We start from the raw sequence: 22,398 nt of genomic DNA on the forward strand, positions 1-22,398 counted from the left end.
TGTAACTTGGTGGAGAAAAATAAAACAATGTTTTATTTCACCTAATTTTAACATTCTTCTGTCATAAAGAGCACATGTTCAACTTAATAAAAAACATGTTTTCCCATCTCAAGAAGTTAAATAAAATAATACTATAGTAAGTGCCAAATAAAGTAACAGGGTTGACCGTAACAGGCTTGACCGTAACAGGGTTGAAGACTTCATCTTAAATTAGCCATAAATCCCCTTGTGACGGGGGGAATGGAAGCTTGATGGGTGCAACGAGAGGGGCAATTGAAAGCAAGCTTCACTAAAACATAGAAATTGTCAAAACATTTCTAGCCTGTCTATCTGTGGGTAACAGGGTTGACGTGTTATGCTCTACCCGCTCGGTTTTCCACCACAAAACACCAGAAAATGGCCAAAAAGAGTAGAACCAGCTCACCTGCTTTTACACTATGATCTGACTGTTGGATGTTCAGTTTTAATTTTATTTTTTTATTTTTAAGGAATAGTTTCACCATATTAAAATGAGAGTTCAGTTCACGTAACAGGGTTGACCTTAACACGAGGGACAGTATTTTTTTTTAACCTTAAATGAATCACTAATCACATTAAATAAATAATAATCTTCAGAAATGACTTTGTCAAATCAACAAAGCAACTAGGGCTTTACAATGACGGTGAAAACGTGGATAAATGTTGGGGTTGATAAGTGCAGAAGCTGTCATGCCTCTCTCATTCACATGTATTGGCTGTGCCCCAAACTAGAGGGATTCTGGAAGTCAGTTTTCCAGACGTTCTCAGAAGTGCTGAAGCGGCCTTTCGAACCCAACCCATTGATTGCTCTTTTAGGCGTCACCCACAGCCAGGAGGGTTCTCATTATCTTCCTGGCAGGTGGAAGCTGGGGAGGTGTAGTTGGGCTGGGATGGGAGGGTTAGCTGTATGGGGACCTGGGATTGTGGGAGGAGGGAGGGAAAGGGGTTCTTCTGGTCTTCCACAACATTTTTTACTTTTTACACCATGCTATGATTAAACTGTACCATAGTACACTTAAGCAATAAGGCCCAAGGGGGTGTGGTATATGGCCAATATGCCATGGTTGTCAGCCAATCGGCATTCAGGCCTCAAACCACCCAGTTTATACTCTGATGTTTCTCATGACTGGTATCAATAAAACATTTAAACTGGATAAATGTTGGGGTTAAGTGGGTTCAAATCTTCCTAGAAGTCTCAGGATGCACAGAGGGACATTGATTGATGTGTGTGTGTGTATGTGTGTGTGTGTGTACAGCATGATAGTAGTGGCAGGAGCAGACATGAGTTAAGTATGTTGGTCTTCCTCCACTAGGACACAACACCAGACTCTAGTAACTGCTGTTGTCAACACAGTAGAGGTCTGCAGATGTTCTGGATATTAGGAATGATTGAAATTTAAATGATTACGACTCACAAGTCCAAGCATCTACTCAACACTTTGTCATTGTGGACCTAAACGTCTTCTTATGTGGATCTAAAGGTGTGTAAATATGTGTGTTGCAGGAAAACGGTGGTGTGTCCCATCATCGACGTGATCAGTGATGACACGTTTGAGTACATGGCTGGTTCTGACATGACCTACGGAGGCTTCAACTGGAAGCTCAACTTCCGCTGGTACCCCGTACCCCAGAGAGAGATGGACCGCCGCAAGGGAGACCGCACTCTGCCTGTCAGGTAGTACACACACACACTACCCATCTACAGCGCTGGCGTAGAGACTGGGACGTAGGGTAGACTCTCTTCAGCTCCAGTCAGTGAGGATTGATTAGTAATGTCAGCCCTACTCCCAACATTCTACTAATTCTAAATGTAATAGGCTAGTAGTAGTGGTGTAGCTGGGACTTAATTCTAAGTTATGTTTTCAGTCAAATACATGAGCTCAGTGTGGTGTAGCTGTGTTGCTGTGTTCCTGTGTAGTTGAGGATGGGGAAACTGGGAACATTCAGGAATAAAACCCAGGGTTTGTTTTCGCTTGTCCGTCATCACCTCTTCCTGTTAGTGTTCCCCACCAGTCCAATTGGGACTATCAGAGGCACATTCAGCGGCCCCGTTTCCATTCAGAGTCCCTGCTTCCATCACAACACAGGGAAAGAGACTAGTCTATTAACTGTTTGTGAGGTGACCTGGCTAAAGTAGTTTTAGTAAAACAACATGTTCTTGAGTTTATCTTTAGCCAAGGTGTTTTTCTGTTTTCCCCTGCCTGCGCCGAGGTGTTTTGCTCCTTTTCTGTTCCCAGCTGGCCATCAACAGAATGTGTGTGACTCCCCACACAGGGAACAGCTCTACAGCTCAGATCGGGTTCCCACAATATGTTTCCCCGGGGGGACGTGTGCTGTTCTATTTGTAGTTCCGTGTGGCACTGGCACCATGTTCCCTGTTGTCTTCCTGCTCAACCTCCTGAAAACAAGTCTTTAGCTCAGTGACATGTTGAAAATATCCCTCCTTCTGAGAGACTGACCGGGAGAGAGAGATGGATTGAGATGGAAAAACAGGAAAGAACATTCTCTGGAGGTCGACTTGATGTGTTTGTGCCTCTGAAGATACCATCTCTACTGACAAACTTGTGATCTCTGTCGCAAACATCCACCAGAATGTAGTTTTGGAGTGTGTGACTGTTTTCTTCTTTCTACCCCATCTCCCTCTCTTTCTCTCTCTCTCTCTCTCCCCCCCTACCTCTTTCCCTTCCCTCCCGCTCCCTCTCTCCCCCTCTCTCCAGGACTCCTACCATGGCCGGTGGGTTGTTCTCTATAGACAGAGATTATTTCCAGGAGATAGGGACGTATGACGCAGGTATGGACATTTGGGGAGGAGAGAACCTGGAGATCTCCTTTAGAGTGAGTACACGCACACACACAGGGCATGCACACACAGGGCACGCAAAGACACACACAGGGCACGCAAAGACACACACAGGGCACGCAAAGACACACACAGGGCACGCAAAGACACACACAGGGCACGCAAAGACACACACAGGGCACGCAAAGACACACACAGGGCACGCAAAGACACACACAGGGCACGCAAAGACACACACAGGGCACGCAAAGACACACACAGGGCACGCAAAGACACACACAGGGCACGCAAAGACACACACAGGGCACGCAAAGACACACACAGGGCACGCAAAGACACACACAGGGCACGCAAAGACACACACAGGGCACACAAAGACACACACAGGGCACACAAAGACACACACAGGGCACGCAAAGACACACACAGGGCACGCAAAGACACACACAGGGCACGCAAAGACACACACAGGGCACGCAAAGACACACACAGGGCACACAAAGACACACACAGGGCACGCAAAGACACACACAGGGCACGCAAAGACACACACAGGGCACGCAAAGACACACACAGGGCACGCAAAGACACACACAGGGCACACAAAGACACACACAGGGCATGCACACACAGGGCACACAAAGACACACACAGGGCACGCAAAGACACACACAGGGCACGCAAAGACACACACAGGGCACGCAAAGACACACACAGGGCACGCACACACAGGGCACACAAAGACACACAAACACACACACACACAGGGCACGCAAAGACACACACACACACACACACAGGGCACACAAAGACACACACACACACACACACAGGGCACGCAAAGACACACACACAGGGCACGCACACACAGGGCACACAAAGACACACACACACACACACACAGGGCACACAAAGACACACACACACACACACACACAGGGCACGCAAAGATACACACACACACAGGGCTATGTAGTTGTAACAAGAGTGTTTTTGGTGTGTGCTTGGTGTGTTGTAGATCTGGCAGTGCGGGGGGACGTTGGAGATCGTGACTTGTTCTCATGTGGGTCACGTGTTCCGGAAGGCCACGCCCTACACGTTTCCAGGGGGAACGGGTCAGATCATCAATAAGAACAACAGACGCCTGGCTGAGGTCTGGATGGACGAGTTCAAAAACTTCTTCTACATCATCTCCCCTGGTGAGTCTGAGTGAGAGGCGAGGGTTGGTGTGTATGTGTGTGTCTGGGGGCAGTTTCAAAACAGCAGCCAGGTATGTATGCTCCATCCATTAGCAATGTGACAGTGTGATGTTGCCGTGGTGACCTGACAGAGCGAGGCGAGGGGGGGGGGCAGAGTAATTTCACGCTACAAAGCCTTTATTAACCTTGCCGTCTCACCACTGACACACAGACACACACACAGCCAGCCAAATAGAAAAAGTAGCCAGCAAGGCCGAAGTAGCTCTATTTTGGTGGCCTTTGGGACATTCTAATGCCTTGATTCCATCTGAAATACACAGCGAAATTATTGATACTTTATTGAGTTTACATCCCAGATTAGAAACATTTGTTGTGGTATTGTGTAGAAAGACATGACTTTACAATTTAAATTCAGTGATGATTCATCATCTTCATCGAATGTTTTCAAAATGTATCTGCAGATAATTGCCAAAAAGCCTACCAGTAGCCTGTACAAATTAGGAAGTCAAATGAGCCGATCTCCAACGAGATTCGGTAGACTACAGACTGACGAGATGAAAGTCACTCACTTTAGCGTCACTTTCTGGCAAGCCCCGACATCCTAGGAAAGGAAACCTAGGAAATCCTTTGGTTTCCTTGTCCCGATGCGATACCATGGACATATAACCACGTTGCATGATTTCTGAATGGCAAAGGGACATAGGAGACTTTATTCAGTCAGTTCCACACCTTTTATAAAATAGTCATCACTTGCTATTCAGTTGTCAATCAACACACAGTAAATAGCCTAGACCACTCTGCGTGGCTGGCTATGTGAAATGCGAAATAAAATACATGAATGTCTCAGTAAACAATAATTAGGTCGTGGATTTCGACTCATCGTTACCACTTACATTACATGGGACGTGCAAATTCACGAGCATCATGCTCTCTCCCTCCTCGGTGTAAAGAAATTTGACTGCAACCAGAGATCTGTAGGCAATATAATGACAAGATGCTCATGTCTCCGCCCCAACAATGGGAGTCGTCGTCCCAATGGTGGGAAGGCAGGCGACAAGCTTAGGTCCAAGATAATACCATAGAAACGCATTGGGCTTATTTTGGACAGATTTTGGCGAGTGTGAAACCTCTCGCTTCGCCTCTTCCTCTCTGCTGCATTTCCCTGTCATCGCTCGCTTTGTGACTGACAGGTGCCTATCCTATAAATAGATCACTAGAAGATGCATATTGTTCATTCTAGCGGGAGAGGGCTCGATGGACGAGTGAATTTAAACATTTAAATGAAAAGTGGAAAATGTAGCTGGCTGAAAATGAGTCTGTAACCGGCTGATTAGCCGACAGCCGGCGCTAATGGAAAACACTGTGTTTCAGGTGTGACGAAGGTGGACTATGGTGACATCACGTCTCGCTCCTCTCTGAGACAGAAGCTGCAGTGTAAACCTTTCAGCTGGTACCTGGAGAACGTCTATCCTGACTCCCAGATACCACGACACTACTACTCACTGGGAGAGGTACACACACGCTAAACACACACTAAACACACACACACACTGAATCAGTGATAATTGTTGGTTGTGTGTTGTTCTGTCAGATCCGTAACGTGGAGACTAACCAGTGTCTGGACAACATGGCCCGGAAGGAGAATGAGAAAGTTGGCATCTTCAACTGCCATGGCATGGGAGGAAACCAGGTAACTAGAACTGCCATGGCATGGGAGGAAACCAGGTAAGTATAACTGCCATGGCATGGGAGGAAACCAGGTAAGTATAACTGCCATGGCATGGGAGGAAACCAGGTAAGTATAACTGCCATGGCATGGGAGGAAACCAGGTAAGTATAACTGCCATGGCATGGGAGGAAACCAGGTAAGTATAACTGCCATGGCATGGGAGGAAACCAGGTAAGTATAACTGCCATGGCATGGGAGGAAACCAGGTAACTAGAACTCTATAACTGATCAGCTGAGGAGAGGACAACAGTAATATGATCACCTTTAGTGTTTATCATAGTGACAAACATTAACCTGAGCAACCTGTCAACCTGAGCAACTTCTCTGACCACAGAGGAGAGAGATACAATGTAAATGAGAGAGAGCGAGAGAGAGAGGGAGAAGGAGAGAGAGAAGGTCTCTTGTCTTCCCCTCTGACCGTGTGTCGTCCCCTGCAGGTGTTTAGCTACACGGCCAATAAAGAGATCAGGACAGATGACCTGTGTCTAGACGTGTCCAAACTCAACGGTCCTGTCATGATGCTCAAGTGTCACCACCTCAAAGGAAACCAGCTCTGGGAGTATGACCCCATGGTACGTCTGTCTGTCTGTCAACAGTAAACAAAAACAAAACAAACAAAAAATACTAATACCCTATCCTTTCACTTGTCTTTTCTTACTAGCACTGACTTTGCTGATAGCTGCTTTATTGAGGAAAAGTTTGACTTACTACATTTTATGACTGTGCTGGTTGTTGTTTTAACCTAGCTACCTTAAAGTAACTGTCCAGTGTTTCCAGATTTCTATGAAATATGACATATAATTAATTACAATATGAGTGAAATATATATTTTTCCTTACCAAAAAAAAAAAAAGATAAGTGTGTTAAAAAGCAGCTTTTCTGTGTTGGAATGGTGCGGGCGTACCCCAAGAGCCGAATGGTGTGGGCGTATACTAGGGATAAAAAATATTCATGCGAGTAGATCGCTGATTGGCCAGCGCATCATCATCATCATCTATGAGGAAATGGCAAGCATTTATTGTCTTTTTGACATACAAGTTTTAGGTGCGGTTTTTGAAGTGTTTTTTTCTCAATTTTATGCTTTGGCCACATACGAATATAGAATGAGTCAACAACATTATTTGGGTATGAGTTAACCTCTACGGGTTCGGTGTCCCGTATACGGGACGGTTGAGCTAATGTGCGCTAATGTGATTAGCATGACTTTTGTAAGTAAAAGCAAACTTTCCAGGACATAGACATGTCTTATATGGGCAGAAAGCTTAAATTCTTGTTAGTTTAACTGCACTGTCCAATTTACAGTAGCTATTACAGTGGAAAAAATACCATGCTATTGTTTGAGGAGAGTGTACAACAACAAAAAACGTATCACGGCAACTGGTTTAATACATTCACCTCTGAAGGTAAATAATGAACTTACATTCAGTAATCTTGCTCTGATTTGTCATCCTGAGGGTCCCAGAGAAATAATGTAGCATAGTTTTGTTTGATAAAATCAATTTTTATATTCAAATGTAGGAACTGGGTTCTACAGTTTGAACCCCTGCTGTCTCTGGCACTACACCCACCCAGCCCAGCCATCTAGATGTGTGAAAGTTAGTGTATAAGCTAATGATCCATCATGTATGACATTCCTGGGAGTGTGTAAACTGACATTTGTTTTACCATATCATTTTTGCATGTTCTCTATAGTTATGTACTTTAAAATGTATCAATTGACTATTTGGCACATTTGGGCAGACTTGGTACAAAATAGTCCAATGCTTCACTGGATCAATCTGAAACTTTGCACACACACTGCTGCCATCTAGTGGCCAAAATCTAAATTGCGCCTAAACTGCAATATTATATTGTGGCCTTTCTCTTGCACTTCAAAGATGATGGAACAAAAAAAACAAAAAACCTGCATGTTTTTTTGTTTGTATTACCTTTTACCAGATCTAATGTGTTATATTCTCCTACATTAATTTCACATTTCCACAAACTTCAAAGTGTTTTCTTTCAAATGGTATCAAGAATATGCATATCCTTGCTTCAGGTCCTGAGCTACAGGCAGTTAGATTTGGGTATGTCATTTTAGGTGAAAATTGAAAAAAGGGGATCGATCCTTAAGAGGTTAACAGAATATTCACTTTTAAAAGTGATATTTTCACTGGACAGTTACTTTAAGATGAATGCACTTTAAAACTGTAAGTTGCTCTGGGTAAGAACGTAGCTAAAATGACTCAAATATAAACAAATTAAATGTTTCTCTGTCTGTTGTCTCTGTAGAAGTTGACCCAGGTCTGTTTCTCTGTCTGTTGTCTCTGTAGAAGTTGACCCAGGTCTGTTTCTCTGTCTGTTGTCTCTGTAGAAGTTGACCCAGGTCTGTTTCTCTGTCTGTTGTCTCTGTAGAAGTTGACCCAGGTCTGTTTCTCTGTCTGTTGTCTCTGTAGAAGTTGACCCAGGTCTGTTTCTCTGTCTGTTGTCTCTGTAGAAGTTGACCCAGGTCTGTTTCTCTGTCTGTTGTCTCTGTAGAAGTTGACCCAGGTCTGTTTCTCTGTCTGTTGTCTCTGTAGAAGTTGACCCAGGTCTGTCTGTTGTCTCTGTAGAAGTTGACCCTGATCCACGTCAACAGTAACCAGTGTCTGGACAAGGCCAGTGAGGAGGACAGCCAGGTGCCCAGCGTCAGAGACTGCACACACACTCGCTCTCAACAGTGGCTGCTGCGCAACGTCACGCTGCCTGAGATCTTCTGACCGCCGTCCACATACACACTGACGGAGAGAGAGCGAGAGGGGGAAGAAGGGACAGAGTCCACACTGAATGGGATAAAGCAGGCTGTCTCTGGACCCTTCTATGGCGGCTAGGTGAGAGGGAACGTGTTTGGACTCACTGGAGGAGAGACTCATACTTTTAAAGACAGACTGGTAATGTTTTAAAGAGAGAGAGAGAGACCTGCTCCTGGAGAGACATGTTGTTAAAGAGAGAGAGAGAGACTCACAGAGAGACACAAGGTTCTGTGTTGCTCACACCTTCCATGGACAAGGCAGTCTCCCCAATGCTGCAAACTCATCACTTATGTTTACCTGACTGCCTGTAATGAATGTGTGTGTGTGTGTGTTTATAGGTTGGGGGCGTGAACGTGTGTGTGTGTGTGTGTGTGTGGGTGTGTGTGTGTGTGTGTGTGTGTGTGTGTGTGTGTGTGTGTGTGTGTGTGAGTGAGTGTGTTCTCAAGTGAAGGGGGCTCATTTCTTAGTGATTTTTTATTTTATTTTTTTCATAGATTTTGGAAATGAACTCTGGAGAACTCATATGAAGGAAGGGGATGTGTGTGTGAGAGCATGTGAGCATGTGTGTTGGGATATGCCCCCCTGTTGCAGTATTGTATGACTGCGTGTGCATGTGTGAGGACAGCAGTGTCTGTCTCCCTCTAGTGTTCCTCCCCTGAGTTGCAGCCTAAAGAGACAGAGAGAAGGAGATGGAAACAGAGAGAGAGAGAGAGAAAGAGAGGGAAAGAACTCTCCAGCAAAGCACCAAGGAACTCAATGCGCTGAACCACAAACTGAACTGAACCCCTAACAGACGGACCTGCACTGCTACAGACAGATATAGAGACAGAGATAATATGTTTGTGATATACTGAGATTTCTATGTAGACTTTTTTACATGGCTTTGTTTGTTACTGTGAGAGTTCCGCGGAGCAGCGACTCTAGTTTATCTGTCTGTTTATGTCTTTAAGGTAAAGTGTTTAACATAGAGCTAATACGGCTGCTGGTTGACGTTGCCCTTAGCCACAGATCAAGCATCAGCTTACCCTCCCCAAATCCTAACATTAACCATTATGGGTGGGAAACAAGAACTGATCTTAGATCAGTGTCTGGAGGCAACTTGATCCTCCTCCGCTAATACACACACGGCCCTGGGCCCCTGCATATCTGATGTGATGGATCTAATGATCACAGTAACACACCCACACACATATAAATAATCCCACATACAAACACAGTATACACACATGTACACACACACAAGCTGAACTGGACTGACACTTCCATCTTCTCTATCATATCTTCTTCCTGAAGACCTCCTGATGAAACACTCCAATGGCTCCATCCTCCATGGTGTGTGTCTCTGTGTGTGTGTGAGTGTGTCTCTGTGTGTGTGTGTGTGTATGCGTGTGTTTGTGTCTAGCACCAACTCCATGCTAACCCCAGCCCGCCAACTCCACCCTTGTCAGCACAAACTAACTCCAGATCAGTTTAATGCGGTTTCTATATCACTGAACAGCACAGTGGAGCTGCATATACTGACCAGAGGTCAGTTTAGGGCAGTATCTCAGTTTCATATATTGATTTATATGCTTCGTATCGTTATAATAATATGGAGGTGGTTCAGGAATGCAGTAAGTGTTTGATCATGAACGTGGGAGAGGGATGCAAGGTGTCCTACAGTATCTCACTCCATAACCAGACTGATCTCTTTCTGGTCAACACATAAACCTCTCTACTCATATCACCCCTTTACTTAACATTTCTCTTATCATTTTGGTTTACCTCTTCTTTTTAGTTTTTTTTTTATCACCCGCTTTTATCAGTTTGCCAGTGTATGAGAGATGACATCTGTCATTAACTATTTCAACCTCCTCCAGTGGGGGAGGGGTTTACACACAGTTCTGACATTCATTTCATTGGCTCATCTTTGCTGTGGAGGCGGGGGGCTTTATTTGACGGATTCATGTTTGATTGAATGACTGTATGATAAAGATGTGTGATTTCTGCTTGGTGGGTTTTGACTGCGAGACAGGCGAGGACTGTTTGTATGTAATGTATTGACTGTCGGGGGGGGGGGGGGGGGGGGGTTGATTTGACAGCTGTATGAGTTATATCCAGGCTTCCACACTGAGCTGTTTCAAACGTTGTAGAAATAAAAGTGAGAACGTTTACAGAACAACACAACAATAACATGGACTCCTGTCTCTCTCTTTACCCACGCACTCACACATACAGTACCAGTCAAAAGTTTGAACACACCTACTCATTCAAGGGTTTTTCTTTATTTGTACTATTTTCTACATTGTAGAATAATAGTGAAGACATAAAAACTATGAAATAACATATATTGAATCATGTAGTAACCAAAAAAGTGTTAAACAAATCTAAACATATTTTATATTTTGGATTCTTCAAAGTAGCCACCCTTTGCCTTGATGACAGCTTTGCACACTCTTGGCATTCTCTCAACCAGCTTCATGAGGAATGCTTTTCCAACAGTCATGAAGGAGTTCCCACATATGCTGAGCACTGCTTTTCCTTCACTCTGCGGTCCAACTCATCCCAAACCATCTCAATTGGGTTGAGGTTTGGGTGATCTGAAGCAGCACTCCATCACTCTCCTTGGTCAAATAGCCCTTACACAGCCTGGAGGTGTGTTTTGGGTTATTGTCCTGTTGAAAAACAAATGATCGTCCCACTAAGCGCAAACCAGATGGGATGGCGTATCGCTGCAGAATGCTGTGGTAGCCATGCTGGTTAAATGTGCCTTGAATTCTAAATAAATCACAGACAGTGTCACCAGCAAAGCACCATCACACCTCCTCCTCCATGCTTCACGGTGGGAACCACACATGCAGAGATCATCCGTTCACCTACTCTGCGTGTCACAAAGACACGGCGGTTGGAACCAAAAATCTCATCAGACCAAAGGACAGATTTCCACCGGTCTAATGTCCATTGCTCGTGTATCTTGGCCCAAGCAAGTCTTTGGTGTCCTTTAGTAGTGGTTTCTTTGCAGCAATTCGGCCATGAAGGCCTGATTCACGCAGTCTCCTATGAACAGTTGATGTTGAGATGTGTCTGTTACTTGAACTCTGTGAAGCATTTATTTGGGCTGCAATCTGAGGTGCAGTTAACTTTACTGAATTTATCCTCTGCAGCAGAGTAACTCTGGGTCTTCCTTTCCTGTGGCGGTCCTCATGAGAGCCAGTTTCATCATAGCGCTTGATGGTTTTTGCGACTGCACTTGAAGAAATGTATTGACTGACCTTCATGTCTTAAAGTAATGATGGACTGCCGTTTCTCTTTGCTTATTTGAGCTGTTCTTGCCATAATATGGACTTGGTCTTTTACCAAATAGGGCTATCTTCTGTATACCACCCCTATCTTGTCACAACACAACTGATTGGCTCAAATGCAATAAGACGGAAATAAATTCCACAAATTCACTTTTAAGAAGGCACACCTGTTAATTGAAATGTATTCCAGGTGACTACCTCATGAAGCTGGTTGAGAGAATGCCAAGAGTGTGCAAAGCTGTCATCAAGGCAAAGGGTGGCTATTTGAAGAATCTCAAATATAAAATATATATATTTGTTTAACACTTTTTTGGTTACTATATGATTCCATATGTGTTATTTCATAGTGTTGATGTCTTCACTATTATTCTATAATGTAGGAAATAGTACAAATAAACCCTTGAATGAGTAGGCGTGTCCAAACTTTTGACTGGTACTGTATTTATGTGAGACAACAGATTATTTTGAACCCTGGCAGTGATCAGTGCGTCAGTGCTGGTCTGACCTATGAACCCCGCCAGTGATCAGTGCGTCAGTCTGACCTATGAACCCCGCCAGTGATCAGTGCGTCAGTGCTGGTCTGACCTAAAGAGAAGTGTTCTAATTCTATTTCTATGGGTGACTCTGTGTTTCTCGACTGATCATGCTGAGAATAACATTAGTGGCGGCGGTTTTTTATAACAATTTTGTCCTCAAACTGTACAGCACAGTAATAGGTGTCAGTTACTGACCTTTCAACCTTTGACCTTTCAACCTTTGAAATCTTGTAATAACAAGAGGTTCTGTTATAAAGTAATATAGTCTCTGTTAGACTTTACCCACCCACCCTTACCCAGTCATTAAGATTGTATGATAGATTGTGTGATAGACTGTATGATAGACTGTATGATAGACTGTATGATAGATTGTGTGATAGACTGTATGATAGACTGTATGATAGATTGTATGATAGATTGTATGATAGACTGTATGATAGATTGTATGATAGACTGTATGATAGACTGTATGATAGACTGTATGATAGACTGTATGATAGATTGTATGATAGACTGTATGATAGACTGTATGATAGACTGTATGATAGACTGTATGATAGACTGTATGATAGATTGTATGATAGACTGTATGATAGACTGTATGATAGATTGTATGATAGACTGTATGATAGATTGTATGATAGACTGTATGATAGACTGTATGATAGACTGTATGATAGATTGTATGATAGACTGTATGATAGATTGTATGATAGATTGTATGATAGATTGTATGATAGACTGTATGATAGATTGTGTGATAGACTGTATGATAGATTGTGTGATAGACTGTATGATAGACTGTATGATAGATTGAATGATAGACTGTATGATAGACTGTATGATAGATTGTATGATAGACTGACGCCATCACACAAACACACTGGCGAGAGGAGAGGAACACACTAAGGTAAGAGCCATCTCCTAATTGCAGTTCTCCTAATTCTGACATCTGTATGAACTTGATAGAGTGATTATATAAAAGGTGAATATTGAGGCCTAGGGCTCTTTTTCAAATGCGCCCTGTATAATACAACATATATATATATATATATATATATACAGTGGGGGAAAAAAGTATTTAGTCAGCCACCAATTGTGCAAGTTCTCCCACTTAAAAAGATGAGAGAGGCCTGTAATTTTCATCATAGGTACACGTCAACTATGACAGACAAATTGAGAAAAGAAAATCCAGAAAATCACATTGTAGGATTTTTTATGAATTTATTTGCAAATTATGGTGGAAAATAAGTATTTGGTCACCTACAAACAAGCAAGATTTCTGGCTCTCACAGACCTGTAACTTCTTCTTTAAGAGGCTCCTCTGTCCTCCACTCGTTACCTGTATTAATGGCACCTGTTTGAACTTGTTATCAGTATAAAAGACACCTGTCCACAACCTCAAACAGTCACACTCCAAACTCCACTATGGCCAAGACCAAAGAGCTGTCAAAGGACACCAGAAACAAAATTGTAGACCTGCACCAGGCTGGGAAGACTGAATCTGCAATAGGTAAGCAGCTTGGTTTGAAGAAATCAACTGTGGGAGCAATTATTAGGAAATGGAAGACACACAAGACCACTGATAATCTCCCTCGATCTGGGGCTCCACGCAAGATCTCACCCCGTGGGGTCAAAATGATCACAACAACGGTGAGCAAAAATCCCAGAACCACACGGGGGGACCTAGTGAATGACCTGCAGAGAGCTGGGACCAAAGTAACAAAGCCTACCATCAGTAACACACTACGCCGCCAGGGACTCAAATCCTGCAGTGCCAGACGTGTCCCCCTGCGTAAGCCAGTACATGTCCAGGCCCGTCTGAAGTTTGCTAGAGTGCATTTGGATGATCCAGAAGAGGATTGGGAGAATGTCATATGGTCAGATGAAACCAAAATAGAACTTTTTGGTAAAAACTCAACTCGTCGTGTTTGGAGAACAAAGAATGCTGAGTTGCATCCAAAGAACACCATACCTACTGTGAAGCATGGGGGTGGAAACATCATGCTTTGGGGCTGTTTTTCTGCAAAGGGACCAGGACGACTGATCCGTGTAAAGGAAAGAATGAATGGGGCCATGTATCGTGAGATTTTGAGTGAAAACCTCCTTCCATCAGCAAGGGCATTGAAGATGAAACGTGGCTGGGTCTTTCAGCATGACAATGATCCCAAACACACCGCCCGGGCAACGAAGGAGTGGCTTCGTAAGAAGCATTTCAAGGTCCTGGAGTGGCCTAGCCAGTCTCCAGATCTCAACCCCATAGAAAATCTTTGGAGGGAGTTGAAAGTCCGTGTTGCCCAGCGACAGCCCCAAAACATCACTGCTCTAGAGGAGATCTGCATGGAGGAATGGGCCAAAATACCAGCAACAGTGTGTGAAAACCTTGTGAAGACTTACAGAAAACGTTTGACCTGTGTCATTGCCAACAAAGGGTATATAACAAAGTATTGAGAAACTTTTGTTATTGACCAAATACTTATTTTCCACCATAATTTGCAAATAAATTCATTAAAAATCCTACAATGTGATTTTCTGGAGAAAAAAAATCTCATTTTGTCTGTCATAGTTGACGTGTACCTATGATGAAAATTACAGGCCTCTCTCATCTTTTTAAGTGGGAGAACTTGCACAATTGGTGGCTGACTAAATACTTTTTTCCCCCACTGTATATACACACACATTATACACAAAATCTATATATATACACATTAAATACAAAAACATAGTCATAGGAAGCACAAATAAAATCTCACAAATCACCCAGGAAAACAGTTAAATTCCTCCACAAATAAGTCCCCAATCAATACTTTCAATTGCCCGAACGGCACTAGAACATCAAGATGTATTTTATATTTTGTTCCAGCAATACGGTACATTAAAACTAAAAGCAGATTTACCTAGCTCGGTGGAGACCTGGGTTCAGTTAAATGGTGTATTGTCTGAAATATAACCTCAGGTTCACCTTTGTAGAAAGAGGAACACAGAAAGGTTAAGTTGGTCCTGTGTGGTAGAGCATGGCGCTTGCAACAACAGGGTTGTGGGTTCGTTTCCCATGGGGGAACCAGTACAAACAAAAATATGAAAATGTATGCACTCACTACTGTAAGTTGCTCTGGATAAGAGCATCTGCTACATGACTAAAATGTAAACGTACGTTCTGTTTATCCCAGAGGGGTGCTGCAGTACTGTATAGATCAGGGCTCTCCAAAAACCTACAGCACGGTCGCTCTCCAGGAACAGGGTTGGAGAGCCCTGGTTTAGATCCAAGTGTTCTTACCGCTTAGATCTATATAGTAGCAGATCAGATTTACTATATAGAGATGTATTGCTGAGATTACTGAGATTACTATTAGGCCAATAAAACAGCTGCCTCACATACGTAATACAGCAAAACGATGGCATAGGCCAGAATGCGGAAATGGCGCCATCTCTGACGCTTAACCATGAAATGCTGATGGTTTTAGCGTTGATTGCGGAGGACAGTTCCAGTCCAGAGATGCTGAATCCAGATATTCTCACAGATCTTTCTGATGTCCAAAGTGTTTTCTCTGGGGAGAGAAAGGAGGGGGCTACTGCCTCTATAATGAGTCTCCCTGGGGAGAGAAAGGAGGGGGGTACTGCCTCTATAATGAGTCTCCCTGGGGAGAGAGAGGAGGGGGGTACTGCCTCTGTAATGAGTCTCTCTGGGGAGAGAGAGGAGGGGGATACTGCCTCTGTAATGAGTCTCCCTGGGGAGAGAGAGGAGGGGGATACTGCCTCTAAAAGCCTCTCTGGGGATAGAGAGGAGGGGGGTACTGCCTCTATAATGAGTCTCTCTGGGGAGAGAGAGGAGGGGGTACTTCCTCTATAATGAGTCTCTCTGGGGAGAGAGGAGGGGGGTACTGCCTCTATAATGAGTCTCTCTGGGGAGAGAGGAGGGGGGTACTGCCTCTATAATGAGTCTCTCTGGGGAGAGAAAGGAGGGGGGTACTGCCTCTATAATGAGTCTCCCTGGGGAGAGAGAGGAGGGGGGTACTGCCTCTATAATGAGTCTCTCTGGGGAGAGAGAGGAGGGGGATACTACCTCTGTAATGAGTCTCCCTGGGGAGAGAGAGGAGGGGGATACTGCCTCTAAAAGCCTCTCTGGGGATAGAGAGGAGGGGGGTACTGCCTCTATAATGAGTCTCTCTGGGGAGAGAGAGGAGGGGGTACTGCCTCTATAATGAGTCTCTCTGGGGAGAGAGAGGAGGGAGGTACTGCCTCTATAATGAGTCTCTCTGGGGAACATGACACTGAGGAAGTTAAAAGGTCAAAGGAATGTGAGTGAGTGTGCCTGCCTGCCTGCATGTGTATTTTGGGGGACAAGGGCAGAGTATATTCTTCACATGTGTACATAGTGAGAACATATTGTGCATTAACGGTAATCTAGCAATGATATTGTCATCATTAGACAGAGTAGATGAGACACTAAAGGTGTCTCTGTTGTGTTGAAGTCATATCCAGCAGGAGCCACCAAGGTCACCTGTACCCAGCTGTGTGTCGAACTGTGTGCCCATGAAGAGTGACCAGTCAATGGGTCAGCATTGAGAGGAGGACATTCCTACTGATCAAAGGTAAGAGGACGGATGCGACACCATTCTTCCAGGATTCTTCCATTTGGTGTTTTGTTGATGGTGGTGGAAAACGCTGTAAGTGTTCAATTGGGTTGAGATCTGGTGACTGTGACACAAACACACACACACACACACACAGACAGACATAGACAAACAGACAGACCCTTTAAACCCCCTATGCTCCTTTGAGACCCCTCTTTCAAAGTCACTGAGATCTCTTCCTCCAGACATGGTATTCAAAATAATTGGCAACTAGGCATTTTCATACATGACCCTAAGCATGATGGGATGTTAATTGCTTAATTAACTCAGGAACCACACGTGTGTGGAAGCACCTGCTTTCAATATACTTTGTATCCCTAATTTACTCAAGTGTTTCCTTTATTTTGGCAGTTACCTGTAGATTATTAAGACTCTAATGTGAAATATCTATTTAATGTTATATTTGTTGTCTCAATAGTTGGTTGAAGAAAATGTCCTCCCTTTTGTGAAAAATGAGTTGTGGAGGTTCAAGAGGATTCTGAGTCAGAAGCAGAATGAGAAAGTGGTGGACACTGCAGATGAGAAGCAGGTGATCAGTGCCATAAAAGGGATCTGAAGATCCCACTGCACATCTTGGGCAGCTTGAACCAGAAAGAGCTTGCTGTCATACTGGAGAAAAGTAAGAGCTTTCTGCCTTTAGGGCTCAATTTGCATTGTCTACCCTGTGCTCAGAATATACAGATCAATGCAAAGTTTAGTTCACATCTGTGAAACTTTGATATTACATACCCATTGATATTATTTGAAAGTGTCTTTTAAAAAACAATTAAGGTCTATGTCTGAGCCCGCGTGTAAATATAATTAGCATAATAATAATACCAAAAAATGTCAGTTAAAGCTAGAATTATGTTTTTTTGCACTGGATGCGTCTCAATCCACTGCATCCGCCTATGTCGCACTTCCGATCTGCGGTGAAAGGTGACAGAGCTAGAGCGGTGTTTGTCAGACCATGAGACATCCCGAAAAATCGTTCTTCTCACGAAATGGTCTGTAGCGTCCGAACGGTTTGGCAACAAACTATTATTTCCTTCATGGAAAGATGAGACTCTCACGAGGATGTTCTCCGTTTTGCTCTACGCTATGCTCCCACAAGCATCTTGGGACTCGTCTGAAGTACTTCAGGAAGACAATCAGTGATGAGAAGCTGGCCAACAGAATCCTCAAGCATATGAAGTCAAGGACCCTCTACATCATGTGCCACATACTAGTCTTCAGTTGGATTTCAGCCACAGTTCTTGAGAAAATGTTGGGTGAGGCAGAAAGTGGAGAGATGCCCAAGTCTCTGACTCAAATGTACACACACTTCCTGATCTTCAACATACTGATTAAATATAAAAATAAATATATATATATATATATATATATATATATATATATCCATGGGGATCAGAGAAAGCTGATTCACAGATGACACCGGATGAAGAGAAGATTTTGAAACTGGGGAAGCTGGCCTTTGAACAGCTGGAAAAGGGCAATCTGTTCTTCTATGAGGAAGACCTTAGAGAGTGCAGAATTGATGTCACATACTTGTCAGTATATTCAGGAGTGTGCACACAGATCTTCAGAGAGGAGGGTGGGCTGTACCAGGTGAAGGTGTACTGCTTTGTGCATCTCAGCATTCTGGAGTTTCTAGCTGCTCTATATGTGGTTCACATGTTCATCAACAACAATGTGAATCTGATGGCTAAAAATGGAACTACCACTAGAAGCAAAGATACACCTGCTGCAATCCTTCACAACAGTGCAGTGGACAAGGCCTTACAGACTTAGAATGGACACCTGTACTTGTTCCTCCGCTTCTTTCTGGGCCTCTCACTGGAGTCCAACCACTTTCTCCTACGAGGCCTTTTGAAACAGACAGAAAGCTGCTCACAGACCAATAAGGAAACAATTGAGTAAATCAAGGAGAAAATCAGAGAGAATCCCTCTCCAGAGCGGTGCATCAATCTATTCCACTGTCTGAATGAGTTGAACGACCATTCACTAGTAGAGGAGATCCAAAGCTCCGTCAGCTCAGGAAGTCGCTCTAAAAACGAACTCTCTCCTGCCCAGTGGTCAGCTCTGGTCGTTGTGTTACTAACTTCAGAAGAGGAGCTGGATGTGTTTGAGCTGAAGAAGTACATCAGATCAGATGAAGGTCTTGTGAGGCTGTTGCCAGTGGTCAAGGCTTCCAGAACCCTGTGAGTACAAGGGAACAACAAATAATTATCCTCATCAGACATTATCTCCCCAGTGGCGCAGTGGTCTAAGGCACTGCATCGCAGTGCTAGCTGTGCCACTAGAGATCCTGGTTCGAATCCAGGCTCTGCTGTAGCCGGCCGCAACCGGGAGACCAATGGGGCCAGGGTAGGTCCAGGGTAGGGGAGGGAATGGCTGGCAGGGAGGTAGCTCAGTTGGTAGAGCATGGCGTTTGCAACGCCAGGGTTGTGGGTTCGTTTCCCACGGGGGGCCAGTATGAAAAATATAAAATTAAAATAAATAATGTATGCACTAACTGTAAGTCGCTCTGGATAAGAGCGTCTGCTAAATGACGTAAATGTAAATCAGACAGAAAGCTGATACTGCCTACCAGAGTAACTGAGATACTTTGACAGATTTATGCTTGTTGATTACCTAAAAACACACCAGCTTAGGGCTGGATTCAATCCATATCGCAGGTGATCCGCATTATAGCTCTATTGAAATTTAAAGGCAATGTTCCCGCGTTGCGGCAAAATTTTTTCCCTTTAAATTTTAACATGGATCATCTGCAATACTTCCGCGATACGGATTGAATCCAGCCCTTAGCTTCTTGTAATTACGTTGTCTTATCTTAATATATCGTTGACAGTAAAAACGTACAGGAGTCATGTGTTCCTTTCTCCTTCAGGCTAAATGGATGTAACCTCACTGAGAGATGCTGTCAGTCGTTGGCCTCAGTTCTCAGCTCAAACTCCTCCCACCTGAGAGAGCTGGATCTGAGCTACAATCACCCAGGAGACTCAGGAAAGAAAATGCTCTCTGCTGTACTGTATGATCCACAAACTAATCGCAGACACTCAGGTATAAACACAAACCTTGGTTTCAGGTTTCTTGTTATGTCTACAGTTTATCATAAGTGATTTATCTGTGTGAGAACAGTAATGTCCTGCTTGTTTATGTAGGTCTTTGTTGTACTGTTTCTCCACTGAACTTCACAGACATTTACTCGCTCTCTGTTCTCCTGCTTTCCCCCAAGTGTGGAACATGACTCTGAGTGCTGGTTCAAATCAGCACTGAAAAAATGTAAGTCTTGAGAAGATCAACACCATATGTGAATCTTAGTAAATATTTTAATAGTTTATTGTTGCTCCTTGCTTTAGCAAACTTGACATGGAGAATTGTTTTTGAAACCAGGGGCTGGATTCAATACGTATCGCGGAAGATCCGCCTTATAGTGTGATTGAAATGTGAAGGTAATTTCCGATTGAGCTGACATATGCAATGTTCACAGTGAATGCAGTCTGTGCAAATGCGGGAACATTGCCTTTAAATTTCAATCTCGCTATAGCGCTGATCTTCCGTGATGCGGATTTAATCTAGGCCCAAAGGTTTCACATTTGAACACATTTTGGTACAGTGAGGGAAAAAAGTATTTGATCCCCTGCTGATTTTGTACGTTTGCCCACTGACAAAGACATGATCAGTCTATAATTTTAATGGTAGGTTTATTTGAACAGTGAGTGACAGAATAACAACAAAAAAATCCAGAAAAATGCATGTCAAAAATGTTATAAATTGATTTGGATTTTAATGAGGGAAATAAGTATTTGACCCCTCTGCAAAACCTGACTTAGTACTTGGTGGCAAAACCCTTGTTGGCAATCACAGAGGTCAGACGTTTCTTGTAGTTGGCCACCAGGTTTGCACACATCTCAGGAAGGATTTTGTTCCACTCCTCTTTGCAGATCTTCTCCAAGTCATTAAGGTTTCGAGGCTGACGATTGGCAACTCGAACCTTCAGCTCCCTCCACAGATTTTCTATGGGAGTAAGGTCTGGAGACTGGCTAGGCCACTCCAGGACCTTAATGTGCTTCTTCTTGAGCCACTCCTTTGTTGCCTTGGCCGTGTGATTATGGTCATTGTCATGCTGGAATACCCATCCACGACCCATTTTCAATGCCCTGGCTGAGGGAAGGAGGTTCTCACCCAAGATTTGACGGTACATGGCCCCGTCCATCGTCCCTTTGATGCGGTGAAGTTGTCCTGTCCCCTTAGCAGAAAAACACCCCCAAAGCAAAATGTTTCCACTTCCATGTTTGACGGTGGGGATGGTGTTCTTGGGGTCATAGGCAGCATTCGTCCTCCTCCAAACACGGCGAGTTGAGTTGATGCCAAAGAGCTCGATTTTGGTCTCATCTGACCACAACACTTTCACCCAGTTCTCCTCTGAATCATTCAGATGTTCATTGGCAAACTTCAGACGGGCCTGTATATGTGCTTTCTTGAGGTCCCCCTTACGGGCGCTGCAGGATTTCAGTCCTTCACTGCGTAGTGTGTTACCAATTGTTTTCTTGGTGACTATGGTCCCAGCTGCCTTGAGATCATTGACAAGATCCTCCCGTGTAGTTCTGGGCTGATTCCTCACCGTTCTCATGATCATTGCAACTCCACGAGGTGAGATCTTGCATGGAGCCCCAGGCCGAGGGAGATTGACAGTGCTTTTGTGTTTCTTCCATTTGCGAATAATCGCACCAACTGTTGTCACCTTCTCACCAAGCTGCTTGGCGATGGTCTTGTAGCCCATTCCAGCCTTGTGTAGGTCTACAATCTTGTCCCTGACATCCTTGGAGAGCTCTTTGGTATTGGCCATGGTGGAGAGTTTGGAATCTGATTGATTGATTGCTTCTGTGGACAGGTGTCTTTTATACAGGTAACAAGCTGAGATTAGGAGCACTCCCTTTAAGAGTGTGCTCCTAATCTCAGCTCGTTACCTGTATAAAAGACACCTGGGAGCCAGAAATCTTTCTGATTGAGAGGGGGTCAAATACTTATTTCCCTCATTAAAATGCAAATCAATTTATTACGGTTTTGACATGCGTTTTTCTGGATTTTGTTGTTGTTATTCTGTCTCTCACTGTTCAAATAAACCTACCATTAAAATTATAGACTGATCATGACTTTGTCAGTGGGCAAACTTACAAAATCAGCAGGGGATCAAATACTTTTTTCCCTCACTGTAACAGGAGCAAGATATCACAATGAAATCTAAATTAAACCATGTAAAAACGATAATTATAATAATAACAATGTTTACCTATTTTGTTTAATCAGATGCCTGTGAGCTCACACCAGACCTCAACACCATACATCCAGCGCTCTAACTGACAGAAGGAAACAGAAAGGTGGTGTACGTAACAGACCGACTATCCTGAGCACCCAGAGAGGTTTAACCAGTGGACTTAGATGCTG

The 22,398-nt window shown here is 43.8% G+C and overlaps 1 protein-coding gene across 1 annotated transcript in view; it reads left to right on the forward strand.

Moving 5' to 3' along the window:
* The window catches only part of LOC311139550 (polypeptide N-acetylgalactosaminyltransferase 1), a 47,578-nt gene extending 36,897 nt beyond the window's left edge, over positions 1–10,681 (forward strand). Inside the window, exons 9-15 of the mRNA XM_084174437.1 lie at positions 1,523–1,693; positions 2,736–2,853; positions 3,837–4,017; positions 5,389–5,528; positions 5,609–5,707; positions 6,184–6,318; positions 8,338–10,681. Coding sequence (XP_084030563.1) covers positions 1,523–1,693; positions 2,736–2,853; positions 3,837–4,017; positions 5,389–5,528; positions 5,609–5,707; positions 6,184–6,318; positions 8,338–8,484 — 991 coding nt within the window. The 3' untranslated portion in view covers positions 8,485–10,681. The remainder of the gene's footprint in view (positions 1–1,522; positions 1,694–2,735; positions 2,854–3,836; positions 4,018–5,388; positions 5,529–5,608; positions 5,708–6,183; positions 6,319–8,337) is intronic.
* Positions 10,682–22,398: the final 11,717 nt, after the last annotated feature.

The sequence above is a fragment of the Coregonus lavaretus genome, assembly GCF_964263955.1.
Source record: "Coregonus lavaretus genome assembly, chromosome: 13".
NCBI classification, from domain to species: Eukaryota; Metazoa; Chordata; class Actinopteri; order Salmoniformes; family Salmonidae; genus Coregonus; species Coregonus lavaretus.